General features: G+C 36.9%; 1 protein-coding gene across 5 annotated transcripts in view; it reads right to left on the reverse strand.

Moving 5' to 3' along the window:
- Window positions 1-715: 715 nt before the first annotated feature.
- LOC129730816 (40S ribosomal protein SA) overlaps window positions 716-27,334 on the reverse strand; it is a 441,656-nt gene continuing 415,037 nt past the window's right edge. For 2 of the 5 annotated variants that reach the window (XM_055693229.1, XM_055694042.1), the window contains exons 2-3: window positions 1,884-2,133; window positions 716-1,434 (exon numbers count right to left, since the gene is read on the reverse strand). In XM_055693229.1, coding sequence (XP_055549204.1) covers window positions 808-1,434; window positions 1,884-2,102 — 846 coding nt within the window. In that variant the 5' untranslated portion in view covers window positions 2,103-2,133 and the 3' untranslated portion in view covers window positions 716-807. Of the gene's footprint in view, window positions 1,435-1,883; window positions 2,134-2,191; window positions 2,365-2,491; window positions 2,619-27,334 lie in introns of those variants that run through there. The other 3 variants (XM_055691608.1, XM_055690795.1, XM_055692421.1) reach the window with 3 other exon arrangements.

Here is a 27,334-nt window from a genome sequence, read left to right on the forward strand (position 1 = left end):
AAATGATCCAACTCACCAGTATCTATAACAAGAAAATAATGAATATTAACTATAATGCTTGTAACATTACTTGTGCTGAGGTATACTATTTTTATCGATTGCTACACCTGTTTCCTGATCCATCATTCTATCTTGCGAATTAATCCTTACAACCTCCGCTCTCAGTGCATTGGATGCATGTCTTTCGAACTTCTACTATTTCCTGATTGAACTCCTAAAACCTGTCATGAAAACGTCTGTCATGTCGTAATAATACGAATAATAAAACTATAACTTTCTGCACTTGTGAGCAACGAAAACTAACCGATTTATTAACATTTAAAATTGGACATACACTCGCTTTTTACATGTTTTATTTTACGCGGGTTTTTTTACACGGCTTTTTTTACGCGGATCCCGGAATTTACGCGGTACGTATCCCCCGCGTAAAAAACGACTTTAGTGTATTCTTCACTTTTTCCGGTTTTAAATTTTCATTTTACATTCCTATAAGGTCACCACGCGGCGCTAGTGTACAAGTAACGTCTGTCTGAGGTTCTAGCATTTGCTATTTTCCGAGTGGCGGGCAGATGTCACTTTAACATTTAATCTGTGCTGGAATTGTATTGACATGATGGTTGAAGCGGTTTTTAATTTTCTGAATCGGTTCTTGGTACCTAGCTTGATGGAAGCAATATTTTTTTGGATTATTCGGATACAATTAACAAAACATAAGTTCAGAATATTTTTTCTTATTTCTTGCAATTGTTACGTGTACTACACGTACAAATATGCCATTGGTGCATTACGCTGTCGATCAGCTAGGAATTAAAATCCACCGCCACCTCCCCAAGAAGTGGTTGTTTGCGTTTCATCCTCGTTCCAATCATCGGTTTGGATCAGAGCAGCCATCGGTGCCGGAGCAATGGCTGGAACATATGCCGCAGCTTCCTCACCAGTAGCACCATTATCTTGGCCAGCTTGCGATTCATCCGGATATGTGTCTTTAGACACAGGTGCGGCCTCAATGGCAGCCTGCTCTTTTTCTGCTTCCTCAGGATCACGGTAAAAGAATAGATCCGGCTTGACGTCCCAGTCGAGTTGAGTGGTCTTGCCGCGGAGGCGCAGAACTTCCCGGGCCAACAACCACCACATTAAACCAATCGAATGCGGTGCCTTAGTGTTACACGGGATAGCAATGTCGACGAATTTCAGCGGAGAATCGGTGTTGCAGAAAGCGATGACCGGAATGTTTACATAGGATGCTTCGGTGACGGGCTGGTGATCAGTCAATGGATCAGTGACGATTAGGAGACGTGGCTCACGGAACGCTGGTTGAATCTGATTAGTAAATGCACCTGGCGTAAAGCGACCAGCAATCGGCGTTGCCTCGGTGTAATGGGCGAACTTCAGCACGGCACGCTGTCCAAACGGACGAGATGAAATGGCAAACACCTACGGTAGGTTCATAACATTAATTATCTATTACTTTCGACTAAGGGATGAAAAATGATAGAAAACTAACAGGACAGGCTATTCATTGAAAACAATCCTTAGTACTGTACTTCATATCTTGTGCACCGAAAATGCAACAAAATACTAACTCCGGCAGTGGATAGAAATATTTATATTCTACTGGTTATTATTATCGAGAAGGTAACAATCCTTGACGCATTGGTTAACCAGAAACATGCAAACTAACAGATTTTCCGGATTGTTTTCTGCCGAATAGTAGTCCAACGCGGTCGATGTTGCCACAAATCAGAAACTTGATAGTTGTACGTCATGGGTTATCCGACCCGAAAGATGGTAAAGTTAAATCATCATCTTAGCGACAAACATCGTTCTCCACTGACTAGATTCACTATTTGATTTGGTTTCAAGAAGAAAAATGAACAACTTACCTCGCCGGGATATTCAATGCTAGCGATGCAACGTGCAGCCAACAGCAACTTTTCCCAGGTACGTCCAAGATTGATTATATGAACTCCATCTGGGCGACGCTTGTACACGTACGATTCCATTTGAAAGTTGACAGAGGTACTACCGACATGAGTAGTTGCTGCCAACATCTTGGCGACTACATCATTCTGCAAGGCGAGAATGTCTAGGTTTCCCGACATCGTTACGTTAGTCTGAGAGTAACGAAGTAACCTGAAAGATAATCAAATTAGAGGTTAGGTTACTTCCTGCTGGAGTAAAGTTAGTATACATTCTACTGAAATAATTTTCTGAAAAGGAATTGAGTTGCTCTCTTGCATGGTATTTTTAAGGATTTTTAGTTATTACCGCACTAATAAAACTAACACCTAATACACGAAATCAAACTTATATTCTTTAACATTGTTTACCACGTGGAAGTAGTTTTGAATATTTTTTTTGGGCAAAATCCCAACAATTAACGCGGAACATAGTTCATATGAGTTTACAGCAGAAGTACAGTAAACGACATAAATTATTTAACACAAATATTCAAACTAGTTTGTATTTTTTGAAGAGCAAAATAACTTACGTAGTAAATGCCACTGGGAGTAAAATTGAAATGGACGAGACTCGTGGAGAGTTTTACCGAGCTTCTCCACAAGCACGGACCGGTAGTCAGTGCTGCCAGGTTTATTTTTTCATTTCTATACACTTAACTGCATAATGTTTTCCCGGTAAAGCAAAATATGTACCGAATTACTTAAAAACATTTTCGTTCACCGTTGTTCCGTGAAAAAAATACTGAGAAATCCACCCCTTTGGCATCACGCCATGTTTCAAGGGCTAACATCTCAACATATGTGTAAACGAGATAGCACATCACCGCTTCTTTTCATACATTCTTATCTTATTTCTGACAGCGGGCACAAATTAATTTGAGCCCAGGACATGAGTTCATTGTCATTCACTGTTACTCGGTATAGGGATGCCAAAGGCTCGGTTTTACGGATTTTTTCGGCAAACGAATTCACGATATTCGGGTTATTCGCGTTGAAAGAGATTTTGAAGGCTGTTCGCACCTACGTGAACACTCATATGTAATTGTCAAAATGTGCGTGATGACAAAAGCAAAAATATTTCCTTCCTTCTTTTTCGCTTGCAAAAACCAAACAAATATCATCAACACCGTCAACGCGAATTCCGGTAAACACATTCGGTTTCCGATTTCTCAGATGTCAGCGTGTTGGTTCGCACCAACGCGAACTCTCATATGCAATTGTCAACATGTGCGGGATGAAAATAGCAACAATATTTCCTTCCTTTTTTCTCGCATGCAACGCGAAGTTCGTAATTTGTAGGGTTGCGTCAAAAGTCTTTTGGCCGTGTTGCCAACTGCTTGAATTGTGGTTATTATTAGTTTTCGAACATGATATCCGCGATAGCAAGTAGCCGAGGTGATATCCCGAGCTATTGACATCCCTTTACCGAATAACAGTGAATGACAATGATCTCATGTCCTGGGCTCAATCTGATTTGTGCCCGCTGTCAGCTGTCAGATAGAGGACTATGAGAAGTGGCGGTGATATGCTGTCTCGTTTACACATACGTTGAGATGTTAGCCCTTGAAACCTGGCGCGATGCCATAGGGGTGTGATATCCGTTGACAGCTCGATTGTATGGGATATCAGGTAATATGGATGGTGATATGGCCTCGATAGCACGAATCGCCTGATATCAGGTGATATGCGGTGTTGTGTGAACGGTGTATAATGTGAACGCTCGAGGTGATATCCGATATCATCTGGCGATATCAGGTGATATCCGGCGTAATCCGAACAAGGCATAAGGCATGTCTTCACATCTGGCATCCCTGTCATGACACGTAAACCAGGGTTATATTTTCCTCAAGCCAGCAGCAGAAATGTCACTTTGCTTACTATCAGGGTTATATTCCCCAGAAGCCAGCAACAGCAATGTCACTCTGTGCACTACTTGCCAGTTAGTGAAAATTTAAATAATTTTTCAATTTTAAAATCAAAGAAAACTCGTAGAGATCTAAGACAAATTACGTAATGCCTACTGAAAGGTCGGTTATCGATTAGTATAAGAAATAGCAGGTATTTTTTCAAATTAAAACCCCCTATTGGGTTGTTTGGCTATATCAGTTTTTTATATCATCTGAAAGATATGCAGTTTCTAAGTAAAACGTGATTTTAAAAAACTTTTTATCGTTATCCTTCGCCTTTTAAATCACGGTTTAAAACTGCTCGAAATCGCTACAATGACAGTTCGCCCATATACCAATTGTCATTGTAGCGATTTAGAGCGAATTTTTATTCTTCATTCAAAAATCGAAGGATAATGATAAAAAACTTTAAAAAATCACCTTTTGCTCAGAAAATTACACTTTTTCAGGTGATATATAAAAATCGGAAATCCGTGGATAGCTGAACAACCCAAATGACTTAAAGGTATATCACAGACAAACAGACGTGCCTCTTCGAACAAAAATCCTGATATATCTTCGTCCTTATTCGAAACGTTACACTCATGCGCCACCATGTGAGCTTATTGCCTACTAAATTAGTTCCGTAAAACGGTTGTTGTCTTTGCTAATGGATGTGCACGCTTGCCTAAATCAGCACAAGCGGCATTACTGATGGTTTTTGTCTTTGATAATGAATGTGAACGCTTGCTTATAGCGACAATAGCGGCATTATTGCCCACTAAGCAAAATTTCAAAAATATCGTTATTTTTCTGGTCGATGAAATCTTTATCGAGTGGCACGTCTGTTTGTCTGTGGATATATGTTAAATTAATTCGAACTAGTCATAATTTTAACTCATTTGGATTCCTATTTCTTTTCGAGAAAATATCATCATACACGCTCATTTAATTTAACTCTAAACTGAGTTAAATATCACTCTGTTTCGTTAAAAGTGGACGTACTCTAAATAGAGTATTTGTGCTTTGTGAATGAATTTTCTTCATAGCGGCTCTACTCGAGCCCTCAACAAAATCCCTTACGAAACTGTCAAAAAGTTGTTTACAAAATCAGTGCTGCATTTTTCGAGTGGGAACGAGACAAATGCAGGGCTGCGCAGGTACACAACCTCCATAAACAACTCAAAGTAAAGGAAGTAAAGCCGTTGGCGCCGGTCCGTTAATAAACGAGTCGTGAGTTAGGGTCCTGGGTGTGGAGTCGTCTCCCTGGGCGTCGGTGATTGGCCACAACAGTGGCGGAACTAGACCGACGGTAAATAAGCGAGAATAAAAAAAAACTCAAACAGAGGTTTTTTTTACAGAGGTTGGTACTTTCGAGTAGTTCATTTTGTACCAACTTTTTTAGAAGATTTCTTCCTGAGTGTTACGTAAGTCTTATGTATGTGGTAATAGCACATACATAAGACATACGTAACACTAGCGTTTTTTTTTCTGGTACACGTTGCCCCATAGTACTCCGTACCCCTCCCTGTCAAACTGCTCGATAAATAATGAACAAAATGAATTTTATTTTTCTCGGCCTTATCGAGCCCTAAAGAAAATCCCATAAGAAACTGTCAAAAAGTTATTTACAAAATCAATGTAGCATTTTTCGAGTAGGAACGAAACAAATGCAGGGCTGCGCAGGTACACTGCCTTCAAAAACAACTCAAACAGTGATTTTATTCAGGGTGTGGTACCATTCGAGTAGTTCATTTTGTACCAACTTTTTTAGAAGATTTCTTCCTGAGTGAGTGTTACGTATGTCTTATGTATGTGCTTTTACGCACTTTTGGGTAACATATCTATCTGTCAAAAACTAAGAAAATTTCACTCTGTTGCTTTTAATCACAAATCAACGAAACTGAGTGAAAGATACCCACTTTTGTGATTCAAATATTTTTTCAAGGAATTATTTCAGATATCAATTGGGTACTAAAGTTTTACACGGATTTCTGATTTATATATATCAGCTGAAAGAGGGCAATTTTCTGAGCAAAACGTGATTTTAAAAAAAAATTTATCGTTTTTCTTTGATTTTTAAATGAAGAATAAAAAACTGCTCGAAATGCCCTCAATGACAGTTCTCCCATATACCGTACATGAGCGAAATGTCATTTAAGACCTTTCGAGCAGTTTTTTATTCTTCATTCAAAAATCGAAGGAAAACGATATTTTTTTTAAAAAAATCACGTTTTGCTCAGAAAACACGGCTTTTTCAAATGATATATAAAAACTGGTATAGCTTTAGGACCCAATTATATGAAAAACTACCAATTAAACGCAAAACATCAATTGTTTATTCATAAATGATAAAAAGTAGTTCAATGAACATAGTTCGAACAACTTCAACATCTTCTGCCTTGGCGGCTTCTTTTAAAACAGCAGCGATACGGTTAACAGTTGCTCGGGAACTGTTGTTTAATCTTTTATATAAGGTACTTGACATGAAGTCCGTAATCATGTGCAAATCTGTTGGAATTTTGATTCCAAACATTGATTTGAATCTAGTACATTTAAGAAAATCTACCCTAGGACAGGACGTGACATGTGGCTTCTAGTTATTCTTCTTTTCGTTCAAAATTGCCCTCATGAAACATTGTGATTTTTTGGCACGATGCTTGCCAGTGTTTCCAAAAATGTTTAATTAGCTATATATGAATATCAAGGATTTTCCAAGTTCTGGATTTCAATTTTAATTAATTCATTTGATAATGCTAGTTCAATTGATTTAAAGATATATGTTAAATTTATTTGAACCAGCCATAATTTCAACTCATTTTGGGTTCCTCTTCCTTTTCATGAAGTGAATCTGCTATTGTTTATCATACGTAGTTTCAAAAACATGAATAACATTTCGAATGTTGATTTTTATAGACATTACACAGTATTGTGTATGAAAAAGTTTCAAAAAATTGTTTAACCAAAAGCTGTTCATTCACTTGGTAAGCAAAAACAGTGTGAACAAAAAATACCGCTAGTTTTCGCAGCACGGCCAACCGTACCAACTAATAATAAAATTTAACAGTGCGCTAAGTAAAATCGACCAATCAGAGAGGGCTTTCGCTTTGACAGAACTTTGGGTGATTTTTGGTTTCTCTTGTCACGTCCTGTCCTAGAATCTACCTGGTAACGACAACGAACATTCGACTTGTTTCGAAAGGCCTTCTAATACAAGCAATGTGAGGTTGCTCTTTTTCGAGAGATGCCAGGTACATTTTAAAATCTTCGACGCCGTTAGTGGTTCGGGCTCGAACCAATTTACAACTTTGAGTAACACCACATACATAAGACATACGTAACACTGGCGTTTTTTTCTGGTACACGTTGCCCCATAGTACTCCGTACCCCGTCCTGTCCAACTGCTCGACAAATAATGAACAAAATGAATTTTCCTTTTCTCGGTTTCATCGAGCCCCACACGCTCACTCTGAGCCACTCAGCGGCTGAGTTGAATTTTAATCATTTTTTTCAGTTGTTCGAAGACGTCAAAAAATGAGTAGAATGTATTTGATCATGGCGGCAAATTTCCTCAAAATTGGGTAACTGGTGCTTACGTGTTGTTTTTGTTAATTTTTTTTCGCAATTAAAAGCAACAGCAAACAAAGCAAACCGTCTGAAAAAAAGGAAGAAATAGAAATGTTTGAAATTAGCTGTTATCGGTAGGTAATTCATAATTTGAAATAATTGACTGCAACCAATGCCAATTTTCCTGTATCACCCGGACTCGTTGGTAGGATATACGGCGAATAAATTCAAAGATCTCCCGTGTCCCTGCGAACAAAGGTAAATTTCTTGAAATAAGCCTTCTTTTAAATAAAATTCATTAAAAAGGCAAAATATAATAATATCGAGTCAATAATGATAATTTTTCCGAAATTCCCTCATTGAAGCTTAAAGTACTCATTTTTGAGTCGAAAATGAGTAACTATTACGCATCGCGCATCAGGTATAATATGGGTAATATTTACTCAATTTTCATAACATTCGGTGGTACTCAAAAATGAGTAAAACAACTTCTACTCAATTTTGAGTACATACGGTTTCAGCGAAACTGATTAGGTTTTGACTCAGTTTTGGGTTATCCAGAGTGAGCGTGCAAAGAAAATCCCATGAGAAACTGTCGAAAAGTTATTTACAAAATCAATGCAGCATTTTTCGAGTAGGAACGAGACAAATGCAGGGCTGCGCAGGTACACTGCCTTCAAAAACAACTCAAACAGTGGTTTTATTCAGAGTGTGGTACCATTCGAGTAGTTCATTTTGTACCAACTTTTTTGGAAGATTCCTTCCTGAGTGCTACGTATGTCTTATGTATGTGGTAACACTTTAGAAATAACTGATAAAACGTCGAATATTAGCATCAGAATATATACTGCTTTTGGTGCATGAAAAGTTTTGACATTCGCACATATTACGCAAAAATGAGTAAATACCGCTATGGAGAGAATCTGAGTAAATATTACTCAGCTCAAACAATCAGTGTTACTAGGAATTGAAGGAGCGTGTACGTAGTTTCAAAAACAAAAACATGAATAATTTTTCGAATGTTGATTTTTGTAGACATTACACAGTCTAGTGTATAAAATTTTTTGTTGAACCAAACGCGATTCAATCACTTGGTAAGCAAAAACAGTGTAAACAAAAAATATCGATAGTTTTCGCAGCACGGCGAACCTAGAGACTGTGTTATAAAGAGATACGCAAAGAGAAAAGCAGTAAATATGGCAACCCTTTGAAAATATTTCATTTTAAACAATTCTGGCAACCACATTTATTTTCGCATGACTTTTCATACGCACTAGAAAGTGAAATGAAATTTCGAAACTTTGTAAGGATATATTACTGAGTTTCAGTGCTTGTTCATACAATTATAATAATTTCCAATGCATCACTCATAACATGAGCATGACGAATACATTTTTCGTTGAAACCATAATTGCACGTGATTCACAGAATTCAAACTGATCGCAACACACATTCTATACGAAAAGTAACACGCATGAGTTTGTTTACTTTGCACACTTGGAGCCTCGATTTGACGGTTCACTTGGAGTTTGCGACCTCACTCTTTGCGTATCTGTTCATAACACCGTCTGTAGGCGAACCATACCGAATAACGAGGGGCGAGACAGCTTTTATCTGAGCTACTCTTATGCTTGGGAGTAACTCTATTTTACTCAATATTACTCCGAAATTTCCAGATGATTCACATCTTCGATTACCTTGAGAACAAGACATGATTCTATATGAGCGGTGAGACCGAGTAACATTCATATTTATATTCGCGGTGGGGAAAAGGTTTAAGAATGGGTTTTCAGAGACTCAGATTTGCTCTTTATTTTTCACGTTTTCTCAGAAAAAGTCAAAGTTTCTCTCTTTTATCTGAGTTACTCTCTAACACGGGAGTTACTCTAATTTACTCAATATTACTCCGAAATTCTCAGATGATTCACATCTTTGATTACCTTGAGAGCAAGAAATATATATGAAAGGTGGGACCGAGCAACATTCATGTGTATATTTGCGGTGGGAAAAAAAATTTAAGGATGGATATTCAGAGACACGAGAGTTACTCAGATTTACTCTTTATTTTTCAGGTTTTCTCAGAAAAACTCGGAAAACCTCAAATTTACTCACTGTCTTACCCCTCGCCGAATAATAATAAAATTTAACAGTGCTCTAAATAATCTCGACCAATCAGAGAGGGCTTTTACTTTGACAGAACTTTGAGTGATTTTTTGTTTCTCTTGTCACGTCCTATATTTGTTCCACTTTATGTGGTGTGTTAAATCAGACTCATTTTTGAGTAATTTATTACGAACGTGCCTATCTCTACAAAAAATGTCCGTATGACCATATTGAATCAGCTAATTTAATAGCTTAAATATTTTCATTGAGAATAATTAAAATTTTCGCAATGGCAGTGTCCAGTTCACGGGAGTTTGAAATTTTTCAAAAATAATTCGCGACTACGAAGGTGCTGATATTTGTTTGGTTCTTGCATGAGAAAAAAAAGGAAGAAAATATTGTTGCTTTTGTCATCACACACATTTTGACAATGGGGTCCTAAAGTTTTAAATGGTTTTCTGATTTTTATATATCAGCTAGAAGAGTGCAATTTTCTGAGCAAAACGTGATTTTTGAAAAATGTTTATCTTTTTCCTTTGATTTTTAAATTAAGGATAAAAATCTGCTCGAAATGCCTTAATTGACAGTTCTTTCATATACCGTACATGGGCGAAACGTCATCTAAGACATTTCGTTTTTTTTAACGTTTTTTAAAAAGTCACGTTTTACTCAGAAAACGCGGCTTTTTCAAATGATATATAAAAACCGATATAGCTTTAGGACCCAATTGCATAAAATTATGGATTCTAAGTTAACATTCATTGATCACTACAATACGATCATCAATAGAGCCAACAGTATGCTAAGTTTTATAAAAAGGTTCAGTTATCATTTCGTAGACCCGTACACTATAAAAACTCTCTTTGTTACATATGTTAGATCTATTTTAGAATACTGTAGTGTTGTTTGGTCGCCTTATCAAGACGTCCATTCCAATAGAATTGAATCCGTACAAAAACAGTTTTTGTTATATGCACTAAGAAAACTAGGTTGGAATTCATTTCCTCTCCCTTGTTATGAATCGCGTTGCATGCTTATTAATATAGAAACGCTTGAAAAAAGAAGAGAAATTGCTTCGGTAACTCTTGTCAACGATTTAGTTTCACAACGCATAAGTTCGGAAAATTTGCTTGGAAAACTCAACTTTTATGCTCCTACACGCTCATTAAGAACGCGAAAAATTTTCGTATTAAATTCTTATAGAACAGAATATGCCATGGCCGGGCCAGTTAATAGTATGATGAGTCTTTACAATAAATATTGTGAAGTTATTGATTTAACGATGTCACGAAATGCTCTTAGAAAAATATTGAACACTAGAATTACATAACTATATTTGTGATGTTAGCAATAGTTTTTAAGATGTAGTCTACTATGATTGACGAAAATAAATAAATAAATAAATAAACATATGAGAGTTCGCCTAGGTGCGAACCCAAGTATGATGATAGTTCTATAAGGTATGCTATTCACGTCGATGCATTAGTATTAGCGATCGTTATGAACTTTTTCCAATTTTGTATGAAATTTGAAATGATTTTGCATTTTAAACTAAACTTATTGAACATTCTTTCCTGAAAAGTTATAGAAATGATGTTGAAACATGTTTTATTTGTAGGGAATACATAAACATGCTGCGGTCTAGGTAAAATATGCTGTTTTTCATTAATTTGCCGGTAACCTTTTTGCACTTTTCGTTTTTTTCTTGTACTCTAATAGCGCTTCTAAATGGAGTCGCTTATGTTTCATACAGTAACAAAAGTCATGAGCTATGACAAAGACTAAGATTATGCTCCAACTATTAGAAATATAGCATTTTTATATATTTTATTGCGACATATTGTCGCAACTATTCACACTAAATCTAAATTATTATCAATTTCTAGTGTGTTTCAACTGGAGATTCACTCTCCAACTAAAAAAAATCAGATATAAAACAACATAAAACGAGAAATTTCCAAAAATGTTCGGAATTCCATACAAAACGCGAAATTTTTCATAACGAGATTTGTTTGTGTGCGTGGATAGACAAAAATGTAGCATACCTTGTAGAACTGTCATCATACTTGGGGTGCGAACAGCCTTTAAAATCTTTTTCAACTTCGTATAGTCGCGAATAATTTCTGGTTGAAAAGGCTGTACAGTGTGGTACATGCCAAGCAAACGAAATAATTAAATACGCCACGAGGTACTGCTCGACTTACATAAAACATCGCAGCACATCCTGTTCGTTTTGATCGAAAACACGACCGCTGTTTTGCGTTCGTGTTCGTATTCAATCTCAGAACAGGTAGGCGAGACAAAAAGTACAAAGTTTTCGAAGGATCTGCTACGGAAAAGTTCGTAAAATAGTTCTAGTTTTCTTTAGAAAGGTTTATTCTGCATTCTGGTCTTGCTTTGTGATTGGATTCTAATGGAATAGCGTTATCGTATTGTATTCCAGTAATTAGAAGTGAAAAAGTGAAAGTTAATTCGTGTGGTGCACCGAAGAAAAATCTGCTCTTCACCTCACCGGTATTCGTTTTTCTTGCCTCAAGCTGTTGATAACGAAGATTTGTTGTGGTGTGTGTGACTCTGCTAAATGTTTTTCTGTTTTTTACTCGGCGCTTTTTCTATCTGGAACAGCGTGTGACAGCTGTCGAAGTTTTATTTCTTGTTATTTACATGTGGTTGTGTGATTTTCTCGGATCGCACTGGGAACCGTGCCTCTACTGTTGTCACTTCCAGATTTATACGTCAAAAGTAGAAAAAGAAGCGAACGGCGATTGTCGAGCCGTCAGCCAGTAGCAGCAGCGCAGAAGGAAAAACAGCCATCGTCGCTAGTGCAGACTGACGGCAGCTAAGGGATCGATGTTGATACGTTTTACGGGATCGGCAACGAAAACTTGGGAACGCGTAACTAGTATCTTAGGTGATTATTTGTGGAAATTTGTGCATCGGCCAGCAATCGAGGTGAGTGTCCTAAGGAAACGTGCATTTGTGAACTAGATACGGCCGGAACAGTCTGGCACCATTTTACAGCTCGACCTACCAAAAGTAAATTGCGAAAGATGCGTTTCAATATGGCGCCCCTCACTGTTCAGCTTGTGTAGTAGCGGGCAATAGGAGACCCTAGTTGACGTTGTTCTTTGCCATTTGTGACCATATTCTTTCGTTCTTGGTTAGTAGAAAGGTCTGTGCGGTCTATTTTAATCATTGAGCTGTAGTTGGCTCTGCATCCAGTAACTGGCATTAGCCAATACTTATGCAGCGATTCAAGTTTGTGCGTTTGGGGGGTGGTACGCAAATAACAGTAAACAAAAAAGCAGCCAATTTCATCAATTGGATCGATTTTATCCAAAAACTTTCGCTTCTAGCTGCGAGAGTATCTCATTTTTAGGACTTATCCCACCATGTTTTTCACTAAGCAATGAATTTCATGTTTTTTACAAAATGTATAAATAATTAAACATTACATGGTGAAAAATTACCACGTTGATATAAATTATTTGTTGGTGAATTTGCACTACTTGTCAATTTTTCTAATGTGAATTACAAATCGTTCGAAGAAAATCAATATGAAGTACAATGAAATAATGGCTAATAATTTTGCCTGTATCCAATAATGTGTTTTATATGGATGGCTTCTCAATGAAGCTAACATTATTTATGATATATTTTATATTAAAATATTATAATATGAACTACAAAAGCATACGACTCAATTTATCAGCAGATTTTTGTTCTCATTGACGCGTTTTACTTTTTTTGACATCAAAACAGTTTGAATTCTTTAGATAAAACCACTAGTGTTAATGCAAAACAGTATTTTAAAATCAATGCTAATCCATTTTATTTTGAAGTGTGGCCTGATAAGCCGAGTCAAGTGCAAAAACACTTGAAAGATATGTTTGATTTTTTTTGTATGTACGCGATTACTTTAATAACCTTTAAAATTTCAAAAGTTGTTCAAATGAAAAACAAGTATTTTAAAAAAAAAAATTATGCAGTAAAGTTTTTTTTACGCGGAGGATATGTACTCCCAAAAAACGTCTTAAAAATCGTGTTAATTCAAAAATCCGCGTAAAGTAAACTACCAAGAAAGGATTTAGAAAAACTCGAGACGCTCTACAACCAGTGTTTGAATTGCCCTCTTTTACGGTTATTCCGGATCCTTCTGAGGGCGGAGGTTTTTTTTTTGTTTTTGACTAAATAATTCTTATACTCTATAAACAGTTAGACGTTTCTGGGTCCCCACTCTCGTTAATTCGAAAAACCGCGGCAATTCGAAAATTCGCTTAAAACCGCGGAAAAATCTGACTGTATTACTTATATTAAATTTTAAAATTTTGTGCAAATGTTAAATTTTGGTTATAGCACAAAACTAGAAAATATTAAATCTTCAATCATTCATTTGTCGTCCATATAACGACAATTGTTGTTCAATTTAATATAATGTTGTGCACACACTAACACAGGTGTTTTGAACACCTGCATTCCAGAATGTTAGTGTGTTGTAAGTTTTCATTGACGGAAGTGCCGGCTGATGTACCTACTACTGTCCGCTACCGCACAAAGACTGTTTTTAGTAGAGTAAAAGCCGCTGCACCAGCTGACCCTGCCACACGAAGGCAAGTTTTTGATTGAGTAAGTGCCACTGCACCTACCACAGCTGGTGCTAATACTATCGCTGTTGATACCTGCTGCTGTTACCACTGTTGTTATCCGCCACTGCCTCTGAGGACCGGCCTAGTCGCTATCTAGAACTAATATGCCTTGTTCAAGCAGAAGCAGACTCTTATATAGGCCTACTAGTACATCCCCGATTTATTAAGGTCTATAATTCTCTCGACCGTGCTTGGAAAAGTAAGGTCTAAGCGACACATCAGAAGTCAAATTCCTTGTTTTAACAAGTCTTGACAATTTTCAATGGCACAATTAGTTCTATTACAATTTTTGGGTGGATGTATAGATGATTTTCCAATCGATTGCTGCAAGAACGAATGAAATCCATTGAAAACTGATTGACTTATTAACATTTGAAATTGGACATATTTTTCACTTTGCTCGTTTTGGATTTAGTGATGCCGAACTTCCTGAGAGACTTAGCTCAAATCTTGTGATGTCTAGAAAAAGTTTCTTGAAACACAGGAAAGACTTATTTTTTCATAATACTCTCAAAAAATTGTTAAGGACAAACTTGCAAAAATCAGGACTAAGAGTTATTGTTTTTTATTGTTCAACTGTTTTTGTCAATTGTGCATATAGTTGATTAGTAATAGGAGTTCGAAAGTCATTTGCTGAAGTGAAAATTGATTTCTCTCCGCGGGAAGAGGGTTACTTATCACTTCAGTTATAACTCACTTTTTTCCTTTTTCGCCCTTCCCTTCTTCGATATTCTAGCACTTATTGGTGTGTCAGTATGATAGCAGCTTTTATTCATTGATTCTTAATATTATTTTATATGATTCGATCGATAAATACTGTAGTCACTGCTGCAAACATTCTTAGTATGAGCATTATAGTTCATTCATGATACAGAAAATTCTAAAAATAGATAATGTAACGCTCGAGAGTAGAAAACGCTATTCCAAGAAAATGACTTCAAATATGAATACTGGAGACAATGCTATAAATTGTTTTGAAATTCTTTATTTAGTAATGATCAAAGCGGTGCACAGTCGTATTCTCCGTGTAGAACATATATTTTATCGTGTTATTAGAAAAGCATGTCTCTAAACGATTTCTTCCAAGGATTATGAAGTAAACTACCCTGCAGATTAATCGATTTACTTTGTGTATCGGGGTACTCAGGTACAGTGATGCCACATATACAGATTTATCTGTATTTATACAGATTTTATGCGTATTATTTATACAGATATCTGTATATACAGATTACAGATTTTCTGGAAATAATACAGAAATAAACCGAGTTTTTTCGGTTTTCATAAGGTTGCGTATTAAACTTCTTGATATAGTTGAAAAATGAAAAGGATACTGCCTTTTTTTCTATAGAGGGATATGTCCAGTACATATGCAAATTTTTATACAGATTTTTTGCATGATGATCTAACTGACATGATTCTGCCGGTTATGGAGAAGCTGGTTGTTGGTTTCAGCCAAATTCGACAGCGGCTTAGCAGCCAGATTTGCGGTAAAAAAAATCTAGCTTGCTCAGGCGGATAGACATAGTTTACTGTTCCGTAACATATTTTGTCAGATTTTTAAAGAAAATGTTTTAACGTTCTTCACTTGCATATCTTATCCCCTTTTAACGTGAACAAGGATTGCTCAGTTTTGAATCAAATGGACGAAATTTTGATTGCTCAAAACATCGGTGTGCTGACATATTTGAAAGAGAGTATATATCAAATATTTTTAGAAACTGTTCGTCTGTTATGTGCGGAAACTAGGTCAATATCTGCTGAAACTTTGCTAATAATATAAATAATCAAAACGCTGTTATTTTCAACATTCTCCACTTGATTAGATGAAGAAGAAAAAAATCTCCACATTAAGTGTTTCGTAGAAAATGAATAGGTTTTTTTTATTTTGCGTCGACTTTTTGACTACTGTGTTTTGTTAAAAAAAGACGCCACCTTGAAGAGCTATTTGTTAAAGATTTCTCAAACCTTAGCATAATATAATTAAAAAAAGCGTGTTGGTTCTAATGGATGAAATAATTAAAAACTTGTATCTCAAATACTTTTTCTAATGTTGCCTATGGACGAGTTGTAGGAAAATAATTCCTAGATTTGGAAGAAATAAAATTTCAAATTTTTTTTTTTCAAGAATTGTGTTTTTTTTTTTGAAAATTGATGGCATTTAAAAACTTAAAATTTAAATTTTTTATGGCAGAACATTTTTTTACATAGGGTAGGGGAGGGTAATTTCGGCGTACTGGTATTTTCGGTCTATTCCCAGCATTTTCAGCCACATTCACCTGCACAAATTATTTATCGCCAAAAACAAACGCAACAGCTTTCTTTAGTTTGATGGCTACAAGTTTTAATAGTTTTCTTCCGAAAAAAAAAAACATGTAATTGGTTTTCGCAAGTTTTTTTAATCAAGATCACGTTGCTCACTATTTTTATGCAGCATCCTGCTAGGCCGGAAAATTAGAAGCTATCGCATACGGAGCATCACCAAGAACCATAGGTTGAAAACTTCACTGGTATATTGTTATTTTACTAGCGGTAACCCCATATTTATTTGTAGACGGAAGCTACAAGACTTTTGAAGAATATTTATGGAGAAATAGGTTATGTAACACATTTCATTACTGAACAATTAAAAAATGAAAACATATTGCCAGAAACTTAACCGTGAATCTTATTTCGGGCTTAAGGGGTTATATACCTTTTTAGTTTTCAAAAAACCGAGAAAAATTTTATTGCATTATCTTCAAGTATAACATCTTGAGAACATTTTCACAAATTTTCATAGAGATCTGAGCAATAGGAAGAAAGTTAGAGCGATTTGCAGCGCGCCTCGCCACGGCCGCATAAGCTAAACTTGAAACTTTACACGCGATTATCTCGGAATAGTATTTTTCGAAAAATGACTGCCGTGATCCTGATTGCGGGAAAACTACTGAACCGAATTCCTTCATCTTTTTTTTTTAATTTTCGTTATTAAATTCACCGGTCCTTGAACGATCGCTTTTTGAAACATACAGCTACATTTTGCCGCAAAAAAATCTTTAATGCAATTTTTGGCGCTAAAAACGTCCATTTTTTTGGAAAAACGTTCTCGTTTGCACTAAAAACAAAATACTCATGAAAGCGATCGTTCAAGGACCCGGCACACTTCTAAACTAATGAAATAATATGAGTTTTTTGATTTAGGTTGACCCGCTGAGTCTCTATCAGGATCACCGCAGCTCTGCAAAAAAAATATCGTTTCGGGGAAATGGCCATTACTCCAGTAATAATTGGTATACCTCAAAATCAAACATATTTTTTTGTTGTTGATAAACTGCACTTTCAGAAAAATATCACTTTGATGCAATGAAAATGGTGCTATGCAATTAAAAAATGAATTCAAACTTCCCTCATTTTTCTCGACCAAAAAGGTATATAACCCCTTAAGCACATTGCGTGAAATTATTCAACACTCACCCTTCAAGGGGTAATATCCACCAAAAAAAATTTTGTTGTCAATTTTTTTATTAGCTTAAATCATGTTAAAACTATCCTAGAATCAGAATCAACGTCGCCCAAGTACTGATCTAAACTCAAAATTCGTTTAAATCAATTTTTACCGAACAACTTTTATGCTTCAAAATAAAACATTTTTCGTTTTTAATTTTGAGGCTTTGTAAACTAGCAGAAGATTCCTATGATCCATATCGTATATTACCTATGATCGATATCGTGTTTCAAGTTTGAAGTATAGAGGTCGCTGCCTCAAATTTCGACCGTTTTTCTCTACAGCACGTGTTTACTCACAATTTCCCATTGCCCAATTCCCCAATCCACCAGCTCACCTCGTTTTGACCTGGAAGCTACCTGATTGCTGTCAAAACCCTTCTTTATTCTCTCAATATTGACCCAGTTTTGACATGGCCTGCCGCCCGGAGCGCACTGTAAAATTTGTCAGCTCACCCCTTCACCGCACGTGCTTAGTTCGTAAACAATTATCTGGCATCTCTTTCTCACTTGCGTCGTAAATTGTGATGTCGTTTCTTTATTATTCGGCAAATTTGCCCGAACACAGTGGAATAAAGAAATTCGTGTGTGAAAAAAAGTGAACAGTCGTTATAGGCATAATTGTCATGATCCGTCGGGCTTCCTGTTTGCATAAGACAACTATGCGTTGTCTTATGTCTAGTGCTCAAACAGTCGTGCTGAAAATGTTGCGGTTCTACATACACGTATGTAGGCAAATAAACAATCAGACGTACGCCGAAAATAGAGTTCTATGTGAGCTAGAAATATGATCTTTAGGCCGAAATTGCCCGCCAAACGCTCACTTGTTTGCATTACTATTTTTCGCATTTGAAAGCGTTTGTACGTACCCAAAAGCACCAGGCTATTTAAAAAAGCTTAACATTCAAAACAATGAGCAACATTCAAGTAGCTTCATTGTTTTCGATCGATAATTCAGAAAAATGTTTATGACGGCCACCTAATAGGCCGGAAATAGGTCTTTTACCCTATTTTAGAATTTTCAAGACGATTTCACAAGTATGTATTGTACGCTTCTTACAATAGTAGGAGGTTGTATCCAAAAAACGACCGCATAACTGACGTAGAATACGCACACTTCCCGACAAACAATTTTGTTGATGAAGGGGGGGTTCAAATATAAGTATATTAGTTTGAGTGGCCAATCACAAATTAAACCTACAATTTTGTTGACTTATAGCTCGTGAAGCTGCTATTAAACGGGTATGGGTTGAACTACAGCTCAATATAAGGGAACATTCATAAATGACGTAGCATCCGAGGGGGGAGGAGGAGGTTTGCAGTTTGAGACGAAATGCTGGGGGAGGGGGGAATCAAAGAAACCAAAAAAAAGGTACGTCATTTATGCATGCTCCCAAACGTAATTGTTCGTTGGGTTGTTATTAACAAATGCTTTGTTCAGAATGTTTCATTAATGAGTCATAAAGTCTATCATTATTTGTTCAAATCAGTTCAATCATGTTCAATTCAGTTTCTCGTCATTGCGAATTGCCACACGCAGGATGATTCTCGTTTTAATATCTCTAGTAGCGTTCCCCGCCAGTTCCAGCATCCCATTCACACATCGATTGTGCTCCTGTACAAACCCGCATAATTTACTGGTACTTGCCGTGACTTTGGCAGCATTAGAGTTGGCTGTGCGTTTTCTTCTACGTTTAGCACCCACGTGGTAGTAACATAATCACGAGAAACTCGAAGAATAAATGTGAAATAGAACCGATTTTCAAATAAACATCCAAGTCGCCCGAAAGTTAGTGAACGAATGAATGATGATATGATGAAATAAACCCGTGCAATTGTCTAAAATATCGACGGAGAGGACTCACGCGATAAGTGGACGGGACTGCCGCTTCCTGACATGTCTGTCCATGTTCTCCAGATACTTTTTCACTGTTTTACCGCATGCACCAACCTCCCTGCCAAGTGCACGCAGCGAATTAGCCACTTTGAAGCTTCTTGTCGATCAGGGTCGTTGGCCGTCTGGAACCGGGCTTTTTTTTCGACGCTCTGTTCGTTGTCCAATAGTGTAAAGATGTTGTTTTTGACGTGGCGGGGTACCGTTCTTTGAACGCGCACACTTCTGAACGGAGTAGCTTCACTTTTTTGCCATCAAAGTTAGAGTTTGACTGATAGAGCTTTCAATTTTTTTTTGCTAACTTATGGGTTACTATGATTGATGATGCATGAGTAGTTTCGCCAGTGCGATTAAAGGTAAACCCATGAAAAATCGGCAATTTTTGTCCATTTTTTACCGCAAACGTTATGCTGGGTCCAAAGCTAAAGCTGTTATGAAATACACTAGCTCAAACTGAATTGTTTCGTTCGTCCTGCCAAGTACAGATAACAATTGGCCTTTCTCAAGGCCACAAATACGTGAAATGTGAAGTTCTACATTTATTTCAAGCGATTAATGTCGTTTTCGTTTTCGCGGTGTAGCTACATTCAAACGACACTTTTGACACCGTAAATGTTTTATTTGACTTTTCGGACTACCCTTTTTCTGTCTCTGACTACACTTTTTCTGTCCCTGACGACACCCGAAAAAAGCAGAGTGTACTGTAGGAAGTTACCAACACATTCACACGTATGTGTCAAAACTGGTTTGTTTTGGTTCTCGTTCCACGTGGTAAAGTGTCAGGTAAATTTTTTCAGCACATTTGCGAGATGGGCATATGAAATGGAATGAAGACAAAATGACGAATGCGATAATGACCAAAACAAAACGAATTGACTGCTATCCCATTATTACGCATACCAATGCAACGACACTGGAAATGTTTTATTTGAAGCTGCAAAGTATAGTCCGGAAAAAGTGTAGCTACATCGCGAAAACGAAAACGACATAAAATGTGACGCTAAATCTGTTTTTAACTCAAGGTGATCATATTATAACTATCGAGCTAGTTTGAATTATGTTTTAAATTTGTTCGTTGTTGTCATTGAATCGTTAAGTGTGTAACGCAAGTTGAACAGCTAGATTGATGCAATTAGAATTACAGATAGCCGGAAATGATGGAGAAATTAAAACACGAACAAAACTGAACACTGAGAAAGAAGCGAGATTTCAAAGTTTGTATTACTATTATCAACGTTCTGGCGAGTGGCAGAAATTAATAACTGCTTAAATTAAGTAGTTTTGATGTGCTCAAAAACAATTGAATAGTTTAAATAGCGTCGTCCACTACGGAATGCTGCAATCTAATGAGCGAGCGAATGTTGCAGCAAAAACCATACTGTTTCAAAAATGGAACGAAAAACTGTTCCAAAATTCGAAAATGGAATGTTTTTATAAACTAGAGAAATTTGCTCTCTATCCAACGAGATATCAATGACTAAAATCCGTTCATTTGTAACAAAACTGTAAGCATTTGAAATCTTCCATTTTGCCGTTTCACTCTATTTTCGATTTTTCGGAATGGCACCCTATTGAAGTAACACGAATTCTACGTCAAAAAGAAGCTCATATTTATCGAATTCCTGACACACGGTCAAGATTTTGTTTGGAAATAGAGTTAAATTGCTTTTTATGCAGTTTTTGTTGTGATTTTGAAGTAGAATACTTCTCTCAGGAAGTTCGGCTACATTGCGGTTCAAAATCGGTTGCTGATCACAACCTTTGAGCTGCCTCAACAGTGGGGGAATCAACTGCTCCTGAGACGTGGTGACCAACCACAGGGCTAGTGCTGCTGCTAAGGAAGAACGACTGCTGTTGTCGCTGTCTAGAACTATTATGAGCGGCTCCGGCTGAAACAAGCTCTAATATAGGCCAAATAGCATGTTTTCAATTGCAAGGTATATAATTCTGTCGACCGTGCTTGGGAAGCAATCATATAACGACCAATCAGAGGTCGAATTTTTCGTTTTGACAAGGCTTGACTATTTTCAATAGTACAATAGTGCGAATAACAAAATTACAATTATCTTCATTTGGGAAGAATCTTAGAAAATTTTCCAATCTATTGCTACAAGAACGAAGGAAATCCATCGAATTCTAACCGATTTATTAGCATTTGAAATTGGACATATTTTTCACTTTTTTTGGTTTTAGATTTTCATTTCACATCCCTATGTAGCCGAACTTCCTGAGAGAAGTATTCTACTTCAAAAATTGAAACTGGTATACGTTTTGGTCTATTATTGTCACTTTTTGGAACAAGAAATAGATCGTTCTAAAACCCTTTGTACGCTGCCAATAGGTGGGTAAAATGTCATATTAATAATAATTATAATAATAATAATAATAATAATAATAATAATAATAATAATAATAATTGAATACCTCATTTTTAGCTATTTCCATATAAGCGTTTTGCTAGTGTTGGGGAATAAACAAAACAAAGATTTTTTATGACAATTCACAATTCATTTTTTTGGCTTTTCTGAAGAAGAAAATGTACAGGTTTGTCGTTTTTGGCTTCAAGGAAACCGAGCAGCAAAAGGGGGAATTCTGGAAGACCATAACCGTAGGCTCAACTACTTGGTTTGCAACCACCAGGATGACAAATATGTTGGCTATTCGCCTTAATTGTATTGGGACTAAAGGAGAACTTAAGAGGCCAGAAAAATGTTCCTCGAAGACACTGAACTGAAAACGTTCAAAATGCTGGGGTGACATTGAGCATTTTGTTTCGAGCAACTCGAACAAAACCAAATGATCGCTGGGGGGCGTTATGTTTCGTTTTTCGTATTTGTTGACTTTGCGGGTTAGATGAGCCGCAGGACAAATGACAATGTCTGCTCCTTTTAAGCTTGAAGCATAACTGGCAGTATGTGACCTACTCGAAAATAGCGAAAATCGTTCGAATCGAGCTGCGCAATACCACCCAATATCCTCAAAACCCAACCCAAGTTTGAAGAACTGCAAGATTTTGAAGGATTGATGAGACGAAAACGGAAGATGAACATCTACGCGATCAAATATTTTTCGCTATCCTCCGAAGCCCTACTTGTAGCAGAAATTTTTCGATCATACCAATCCATCCTGAGAAATGTCACTGATGCTCGGGTCAAACCGTCAAATCCATAAAGTCTTGTGGATATAAAGTGTCTTGCCAAAGTAATCGTTCAATGTGCGTAAAAATTATCGAATTTCCGTTTGTTAAATATTGAGTGTTTTTTATTATAACAAGTCTCATTAACTGATAGCATGGGGTAATGAATTGTTGTCAGTGTGACAGATTTCAGCGGTTTAAAACAACAAATATACAACACCGGTGCGGAGAACGAAAAGTTGGTCTATATTAGCTGGTTTTATTCAGGTTTCGCTGGTGTAAATCTAGTATAAAGTTGTTTCAAAAATAGACCACCGCTGAAGATGCCCTTAGTGCACAGGATAATTGCGGGGATCGCGCAACCAAGATTTGAGCTTGCTACTGCGAGGCCAGCTAGGGGTTTTTGAAATACAATGCTGTAGGTAGTAGTTTCCTGCCCTGTTTACCGTACATCTTCAAACATGCTAGAAAACCCAATTCACATTCAGAACCGGGACGGCTAATGGTTTGCTTATTGGGAAAGTACAATCTTGCCTTGTTTAAGGTGAAACGGGACGTGGTCGCGATCAACTCGAATTTTGCAATCTATTTTTTACTTGATTTATGAAGACTACGTACATGAAACTTTGATCAGTTGTTTTCACAACTGTTGCATGCCTGAAGTAGCAATTTGAGTGCTGTTTATTTAGTGAAAGCCGAATTTTTTACGCTCAAACTACAAAAGTAAAAAGAACTCTAACCTCAAATTGTATAGGAAAAGACCACAATCCCGTTTCACCGTAATTTCTTTTTCTCTTCAAAAACCTATTAAAAGTAGATGAAGATGCAATCCAACTAGATTTAACAACCTTTATTACTGCCGCAAGAACTGTTTGATTGTATGTAATGTATTATAGGACTCATTTGTCGTTTTTTCTCCCACATTTTCAGATGCCTCGATCAAAGCGACGTCATCATTCCAGGTCAAGGTCACGCTCATCCGGAGGATATCGAGAAAAACGTCCAAAACGCCATGTTGACCTTGCCGATGAAGATTCGACTGATTCCAAGAGATCCAACGCGAGGTGAGTGCTTGATATATTTATGCTTCAAAAGAAAAAACAATCGATCACTAAAAATGTGCGCTGTAGAGTAACATTGCCTAAACAAAGGCGATTTCGCAGGTTTCACTGGCGCCAAAGCACGACGAAAAGCGCCTTGTTTTCAACGTCTTAGCAAATGTGTACTTTTTGTGTAGAACCGCTTCATAATTTATCATGCCGGCGTGGAGACGATAAACCAATATCTAGTTGAGTTCGAAGCGCTATGAACCTTGTCTTTTTAGAGAACAGTGTAATAAATGACAATCGAAAAACATGTAAATATTAGATGTTCTCGCCTATCGTTTCGCCGAACAGTCTTTCTAAAGTATACATAGGTACCTATATGAATATCGTCTTCGACGTACATGTAACCGCCAATACAAACAATCTCGCATGAATGGGTTTCGAGTGTCAGTTCAGTTTCCGTTATTTTTCTTCCCGCGTTGTTTTGGAAGAATAGAGCTAGGCACGTGCTTATTACATTATGGTAAATGAATGGGCAGCCATTCAATAGCGCACTGGGGAAGGTGCCAAAAAGTGAAAAATGTCTAGTCATCAGTAAAAGTCTACACCATCTGCGCCGCGGTGGAAGATGATGAACCGTCAGTCCCCCTTCCCCAAAATGGTCCAATGGCTTTCGGATTAAGTTGCAAGGTCGGTTACAGAAGCGCTATCGCTGTGTTGTTGTTTGGTTTTTGTGTGATGTTACAGTTATTTTGCATGTCGCGTGAACTTGACACTTGTGTACTTCGTGCGACGATGGCGCATGCAATTTTTAGTGTAGGTGGTGGCCGAAGATGACAAACTACTTTTTCATTGCAGAAGCCAACGTAAATTGCTAAAAAATGTGTTCAAGCTATTTTCAAGCTTCGGTTTTCTTTATTCTCGTATAAAGAAAAAACGTTCGCGAAAACATGTTCAGGATCTACCCAATACCGGAATGTGATGCGCCTTTGATCTGCTTTTATTATGAAATAAATAAAATATAAGAGTGGCGAAGCCACTCGGTTACACAGCCAGCGATCGTTATTGGATGTCAATCGAATTGATCGATCACTTGTTTGCCATTTGTGTGAAATGAAGAAGTGCACCAGATTTTGTGATAGCGATGAGCAATATTTTTAATTGGCGCTTCTGACGATGGCAATAAACTTACCTGTTGCTTACCAGGTGGCTGCTGCAACGGGGTTTTCGGATCAATTACTGTTTCGATGTCAGATCGACTTGAACTGTCCTACAGTACGGTCGCATTTTACCAACAGCTCGAGGCTAAGTCTTAGACTACCGAGAGATATTGAAATTTTGTTTTTCGCTTTCAACAGGCAATCTTCTTGAAAGACTACCTGTTGAAATGCAAAGTAATAATTTTGTTTTTAACGTTAACGAGTGTTTAGTGAGTAAATTTGGTTTGAGATATTTCTAATTAAATTCTATAGTGAAGTGAAAGTGTAGTGAAGTTTTCAAGTTATGCCTGGAAAAAATAAAAAAGCTCGCTTTGATGCGGCCTCAAGGAAACGTGAGGCATCTCCTCCAAGCGACACTGAAATTTCGACTAAGGGGCCATCCACATACCACGTGGACAGAATTTTAACGATACGGCCCCCCCCCCTCCCCCCCGTGGACAACTACCCATATAAATTCTAAAAAAAATGTATGGACCGTGGACATTAACCAACCCCCCCCCCCACAAAGCTGTCCACGTGGTATGTGGATGGCCCTTAACAGGTATGATATTCTTTCTTTCGTTGGGGATCAGAAATTCAAACTTCTCATACTGAGCATAAAGCCGTTATGAAGAAGGTTAAAGTTCCACCTATTGTGGTATTTGTAGCAAATTTTAAAGCATTTCGATCAGAGTTTTCATCGTTTCTGTCGAATGTGAAAGTTAATTTTCAAATTGGCCGCCAAGGCGAAATTCGTATTTTGGCCGAATCTCTTGATGGCCATAAACATCTTTTACAGTATTTGACTGAAAAGATGTATAAATTTTATTCTTTTGATGCCAAAAACGAGAGACCGTTTAAGGCTGTTTTAAAAGGTCTTTCAAATGACCAAATTATTGAGGAAATTAAAGAATGTTTGTCAGAATCACTTGGTTTTGCTCCCAACCAAGTAATTTTGATGAAACGAAAGGCAAATGCCAAAATTAATCAAACTGGAATACACCAGGAAAATTACTTAGTACATTTTGATCGTACCAAAGTAAATAATTTGAAATGTTTGGAAAAAGCACGTGTTTTATTTAACGTGCGAATAAAGTGGGAGAATTTCAAGAGACATGGAGAAATCCATAATCTTACTCAATGTCGGAATTGTCAAGCCTATGGTCATGGAACTCGAAACTGCCATATGGCAGCAAAATGTATGATTTGTGGTGACACTGGTCACACGAAAGATATCTGCCCCGTGAAAGAGACCACTAATAGTTTCAAATGTGTAAATTGTGGGGGAAATCACAAATCTAATTTCTTAAATTGTCCTGTAAGGTCAAAAATTATTGCTTCCAGACAACGTAGAAATTCTAAGCAACCTGTTGTCAATGTGGGTATACAAAAGACTTTCAATACTGTTCAGGCATCACCAGCACTTTTATTAGCAGGTGTGTCTGTAGGTAATAATTTAAATTCAGATAACAAATTTCAGACAAAAAATCCTGTTCAGGCAAAACCAGGCTGTTCATATGCCAGTGTCCTTACAGGTAATATTTCAAATTCAAACAGTAACAAACCATTCGTGTTTGGTGCTGAAAAGTCAGCCAGTATTGATTTAGGTAGTCCAACTCCAGAAAAGATTGAATACCTACAACAATCCATGCTGCAGCTAATGTCCGTTTTGTTGAACTGTAACTCGATGTACGAGGCTGTTCAAGAAGGTATAAAATTTACAACTAATATTGTTATGAAATTGAAATTCAGCAATAATTTTAAATAATGCTGTAAATTTTCTAAATTGGAATGCTCGCTCTTTAAAAGCGAAAGAAGATGAATTTTTCAATTTTTTAACAGTCCACGATGTGCATATTGCAGTTGTGACTGAAACGCTTTTGAAGCCAAATATTAAACTAAAAAAGAACCCAATTTTTATAGTTCATAGGTTTGATAGAATTGATGTTGCCGGTGGTGGAGTTGCAATAGTTATCCACCGTCGAAAAAAACATCGTGTTTTACCCCATCTTGAAACCAAAGTTATCGAGAGTTTGGGAATTGAAATTGAAACAAGTATTGGCATTCTATTTATAGTCGCAGTGTATTTGCCTTTTCAATGCACTGGTGAGCGAAAAAATTATTTCAAGGGAGATTTGCAAAAATCACAAGAAATAAATCTAAATTTTTAATCATCGGTGATTTTAATGCGAAACATCGATCTTGGAATAATGCTCAAAGCAATTCCAATGGAAAAATATTGTTTAATGATTGCTCGGCTGGATTTTATTCAGATTTATTTCCAAATGGTCCTACATGTTATTCTTCTATTAGGAATCCATCTACAATTGATTTGGTACTAACAAATCAAAGTCATTCATGCAGTGATTTATTAACTCATGCTGACTTTGATTCTGATCATCTTCCCATA

The sequence above is a fragment of the Wyeomyia smithii genome, chromosome 1 (assembly GCF_029784165.1).
Source record: "Wyeomyia smithii strain HCP4-BCI-WySm-NY-G18 chromosome 1, ASM2978416v1, whole genome shotgun sequence".
NCBI lineage: Eukaryota > Metazoa > Arthropoda > Insecta > Diptera > Culicidae > Wyeomyia > Wyeomyia smithii.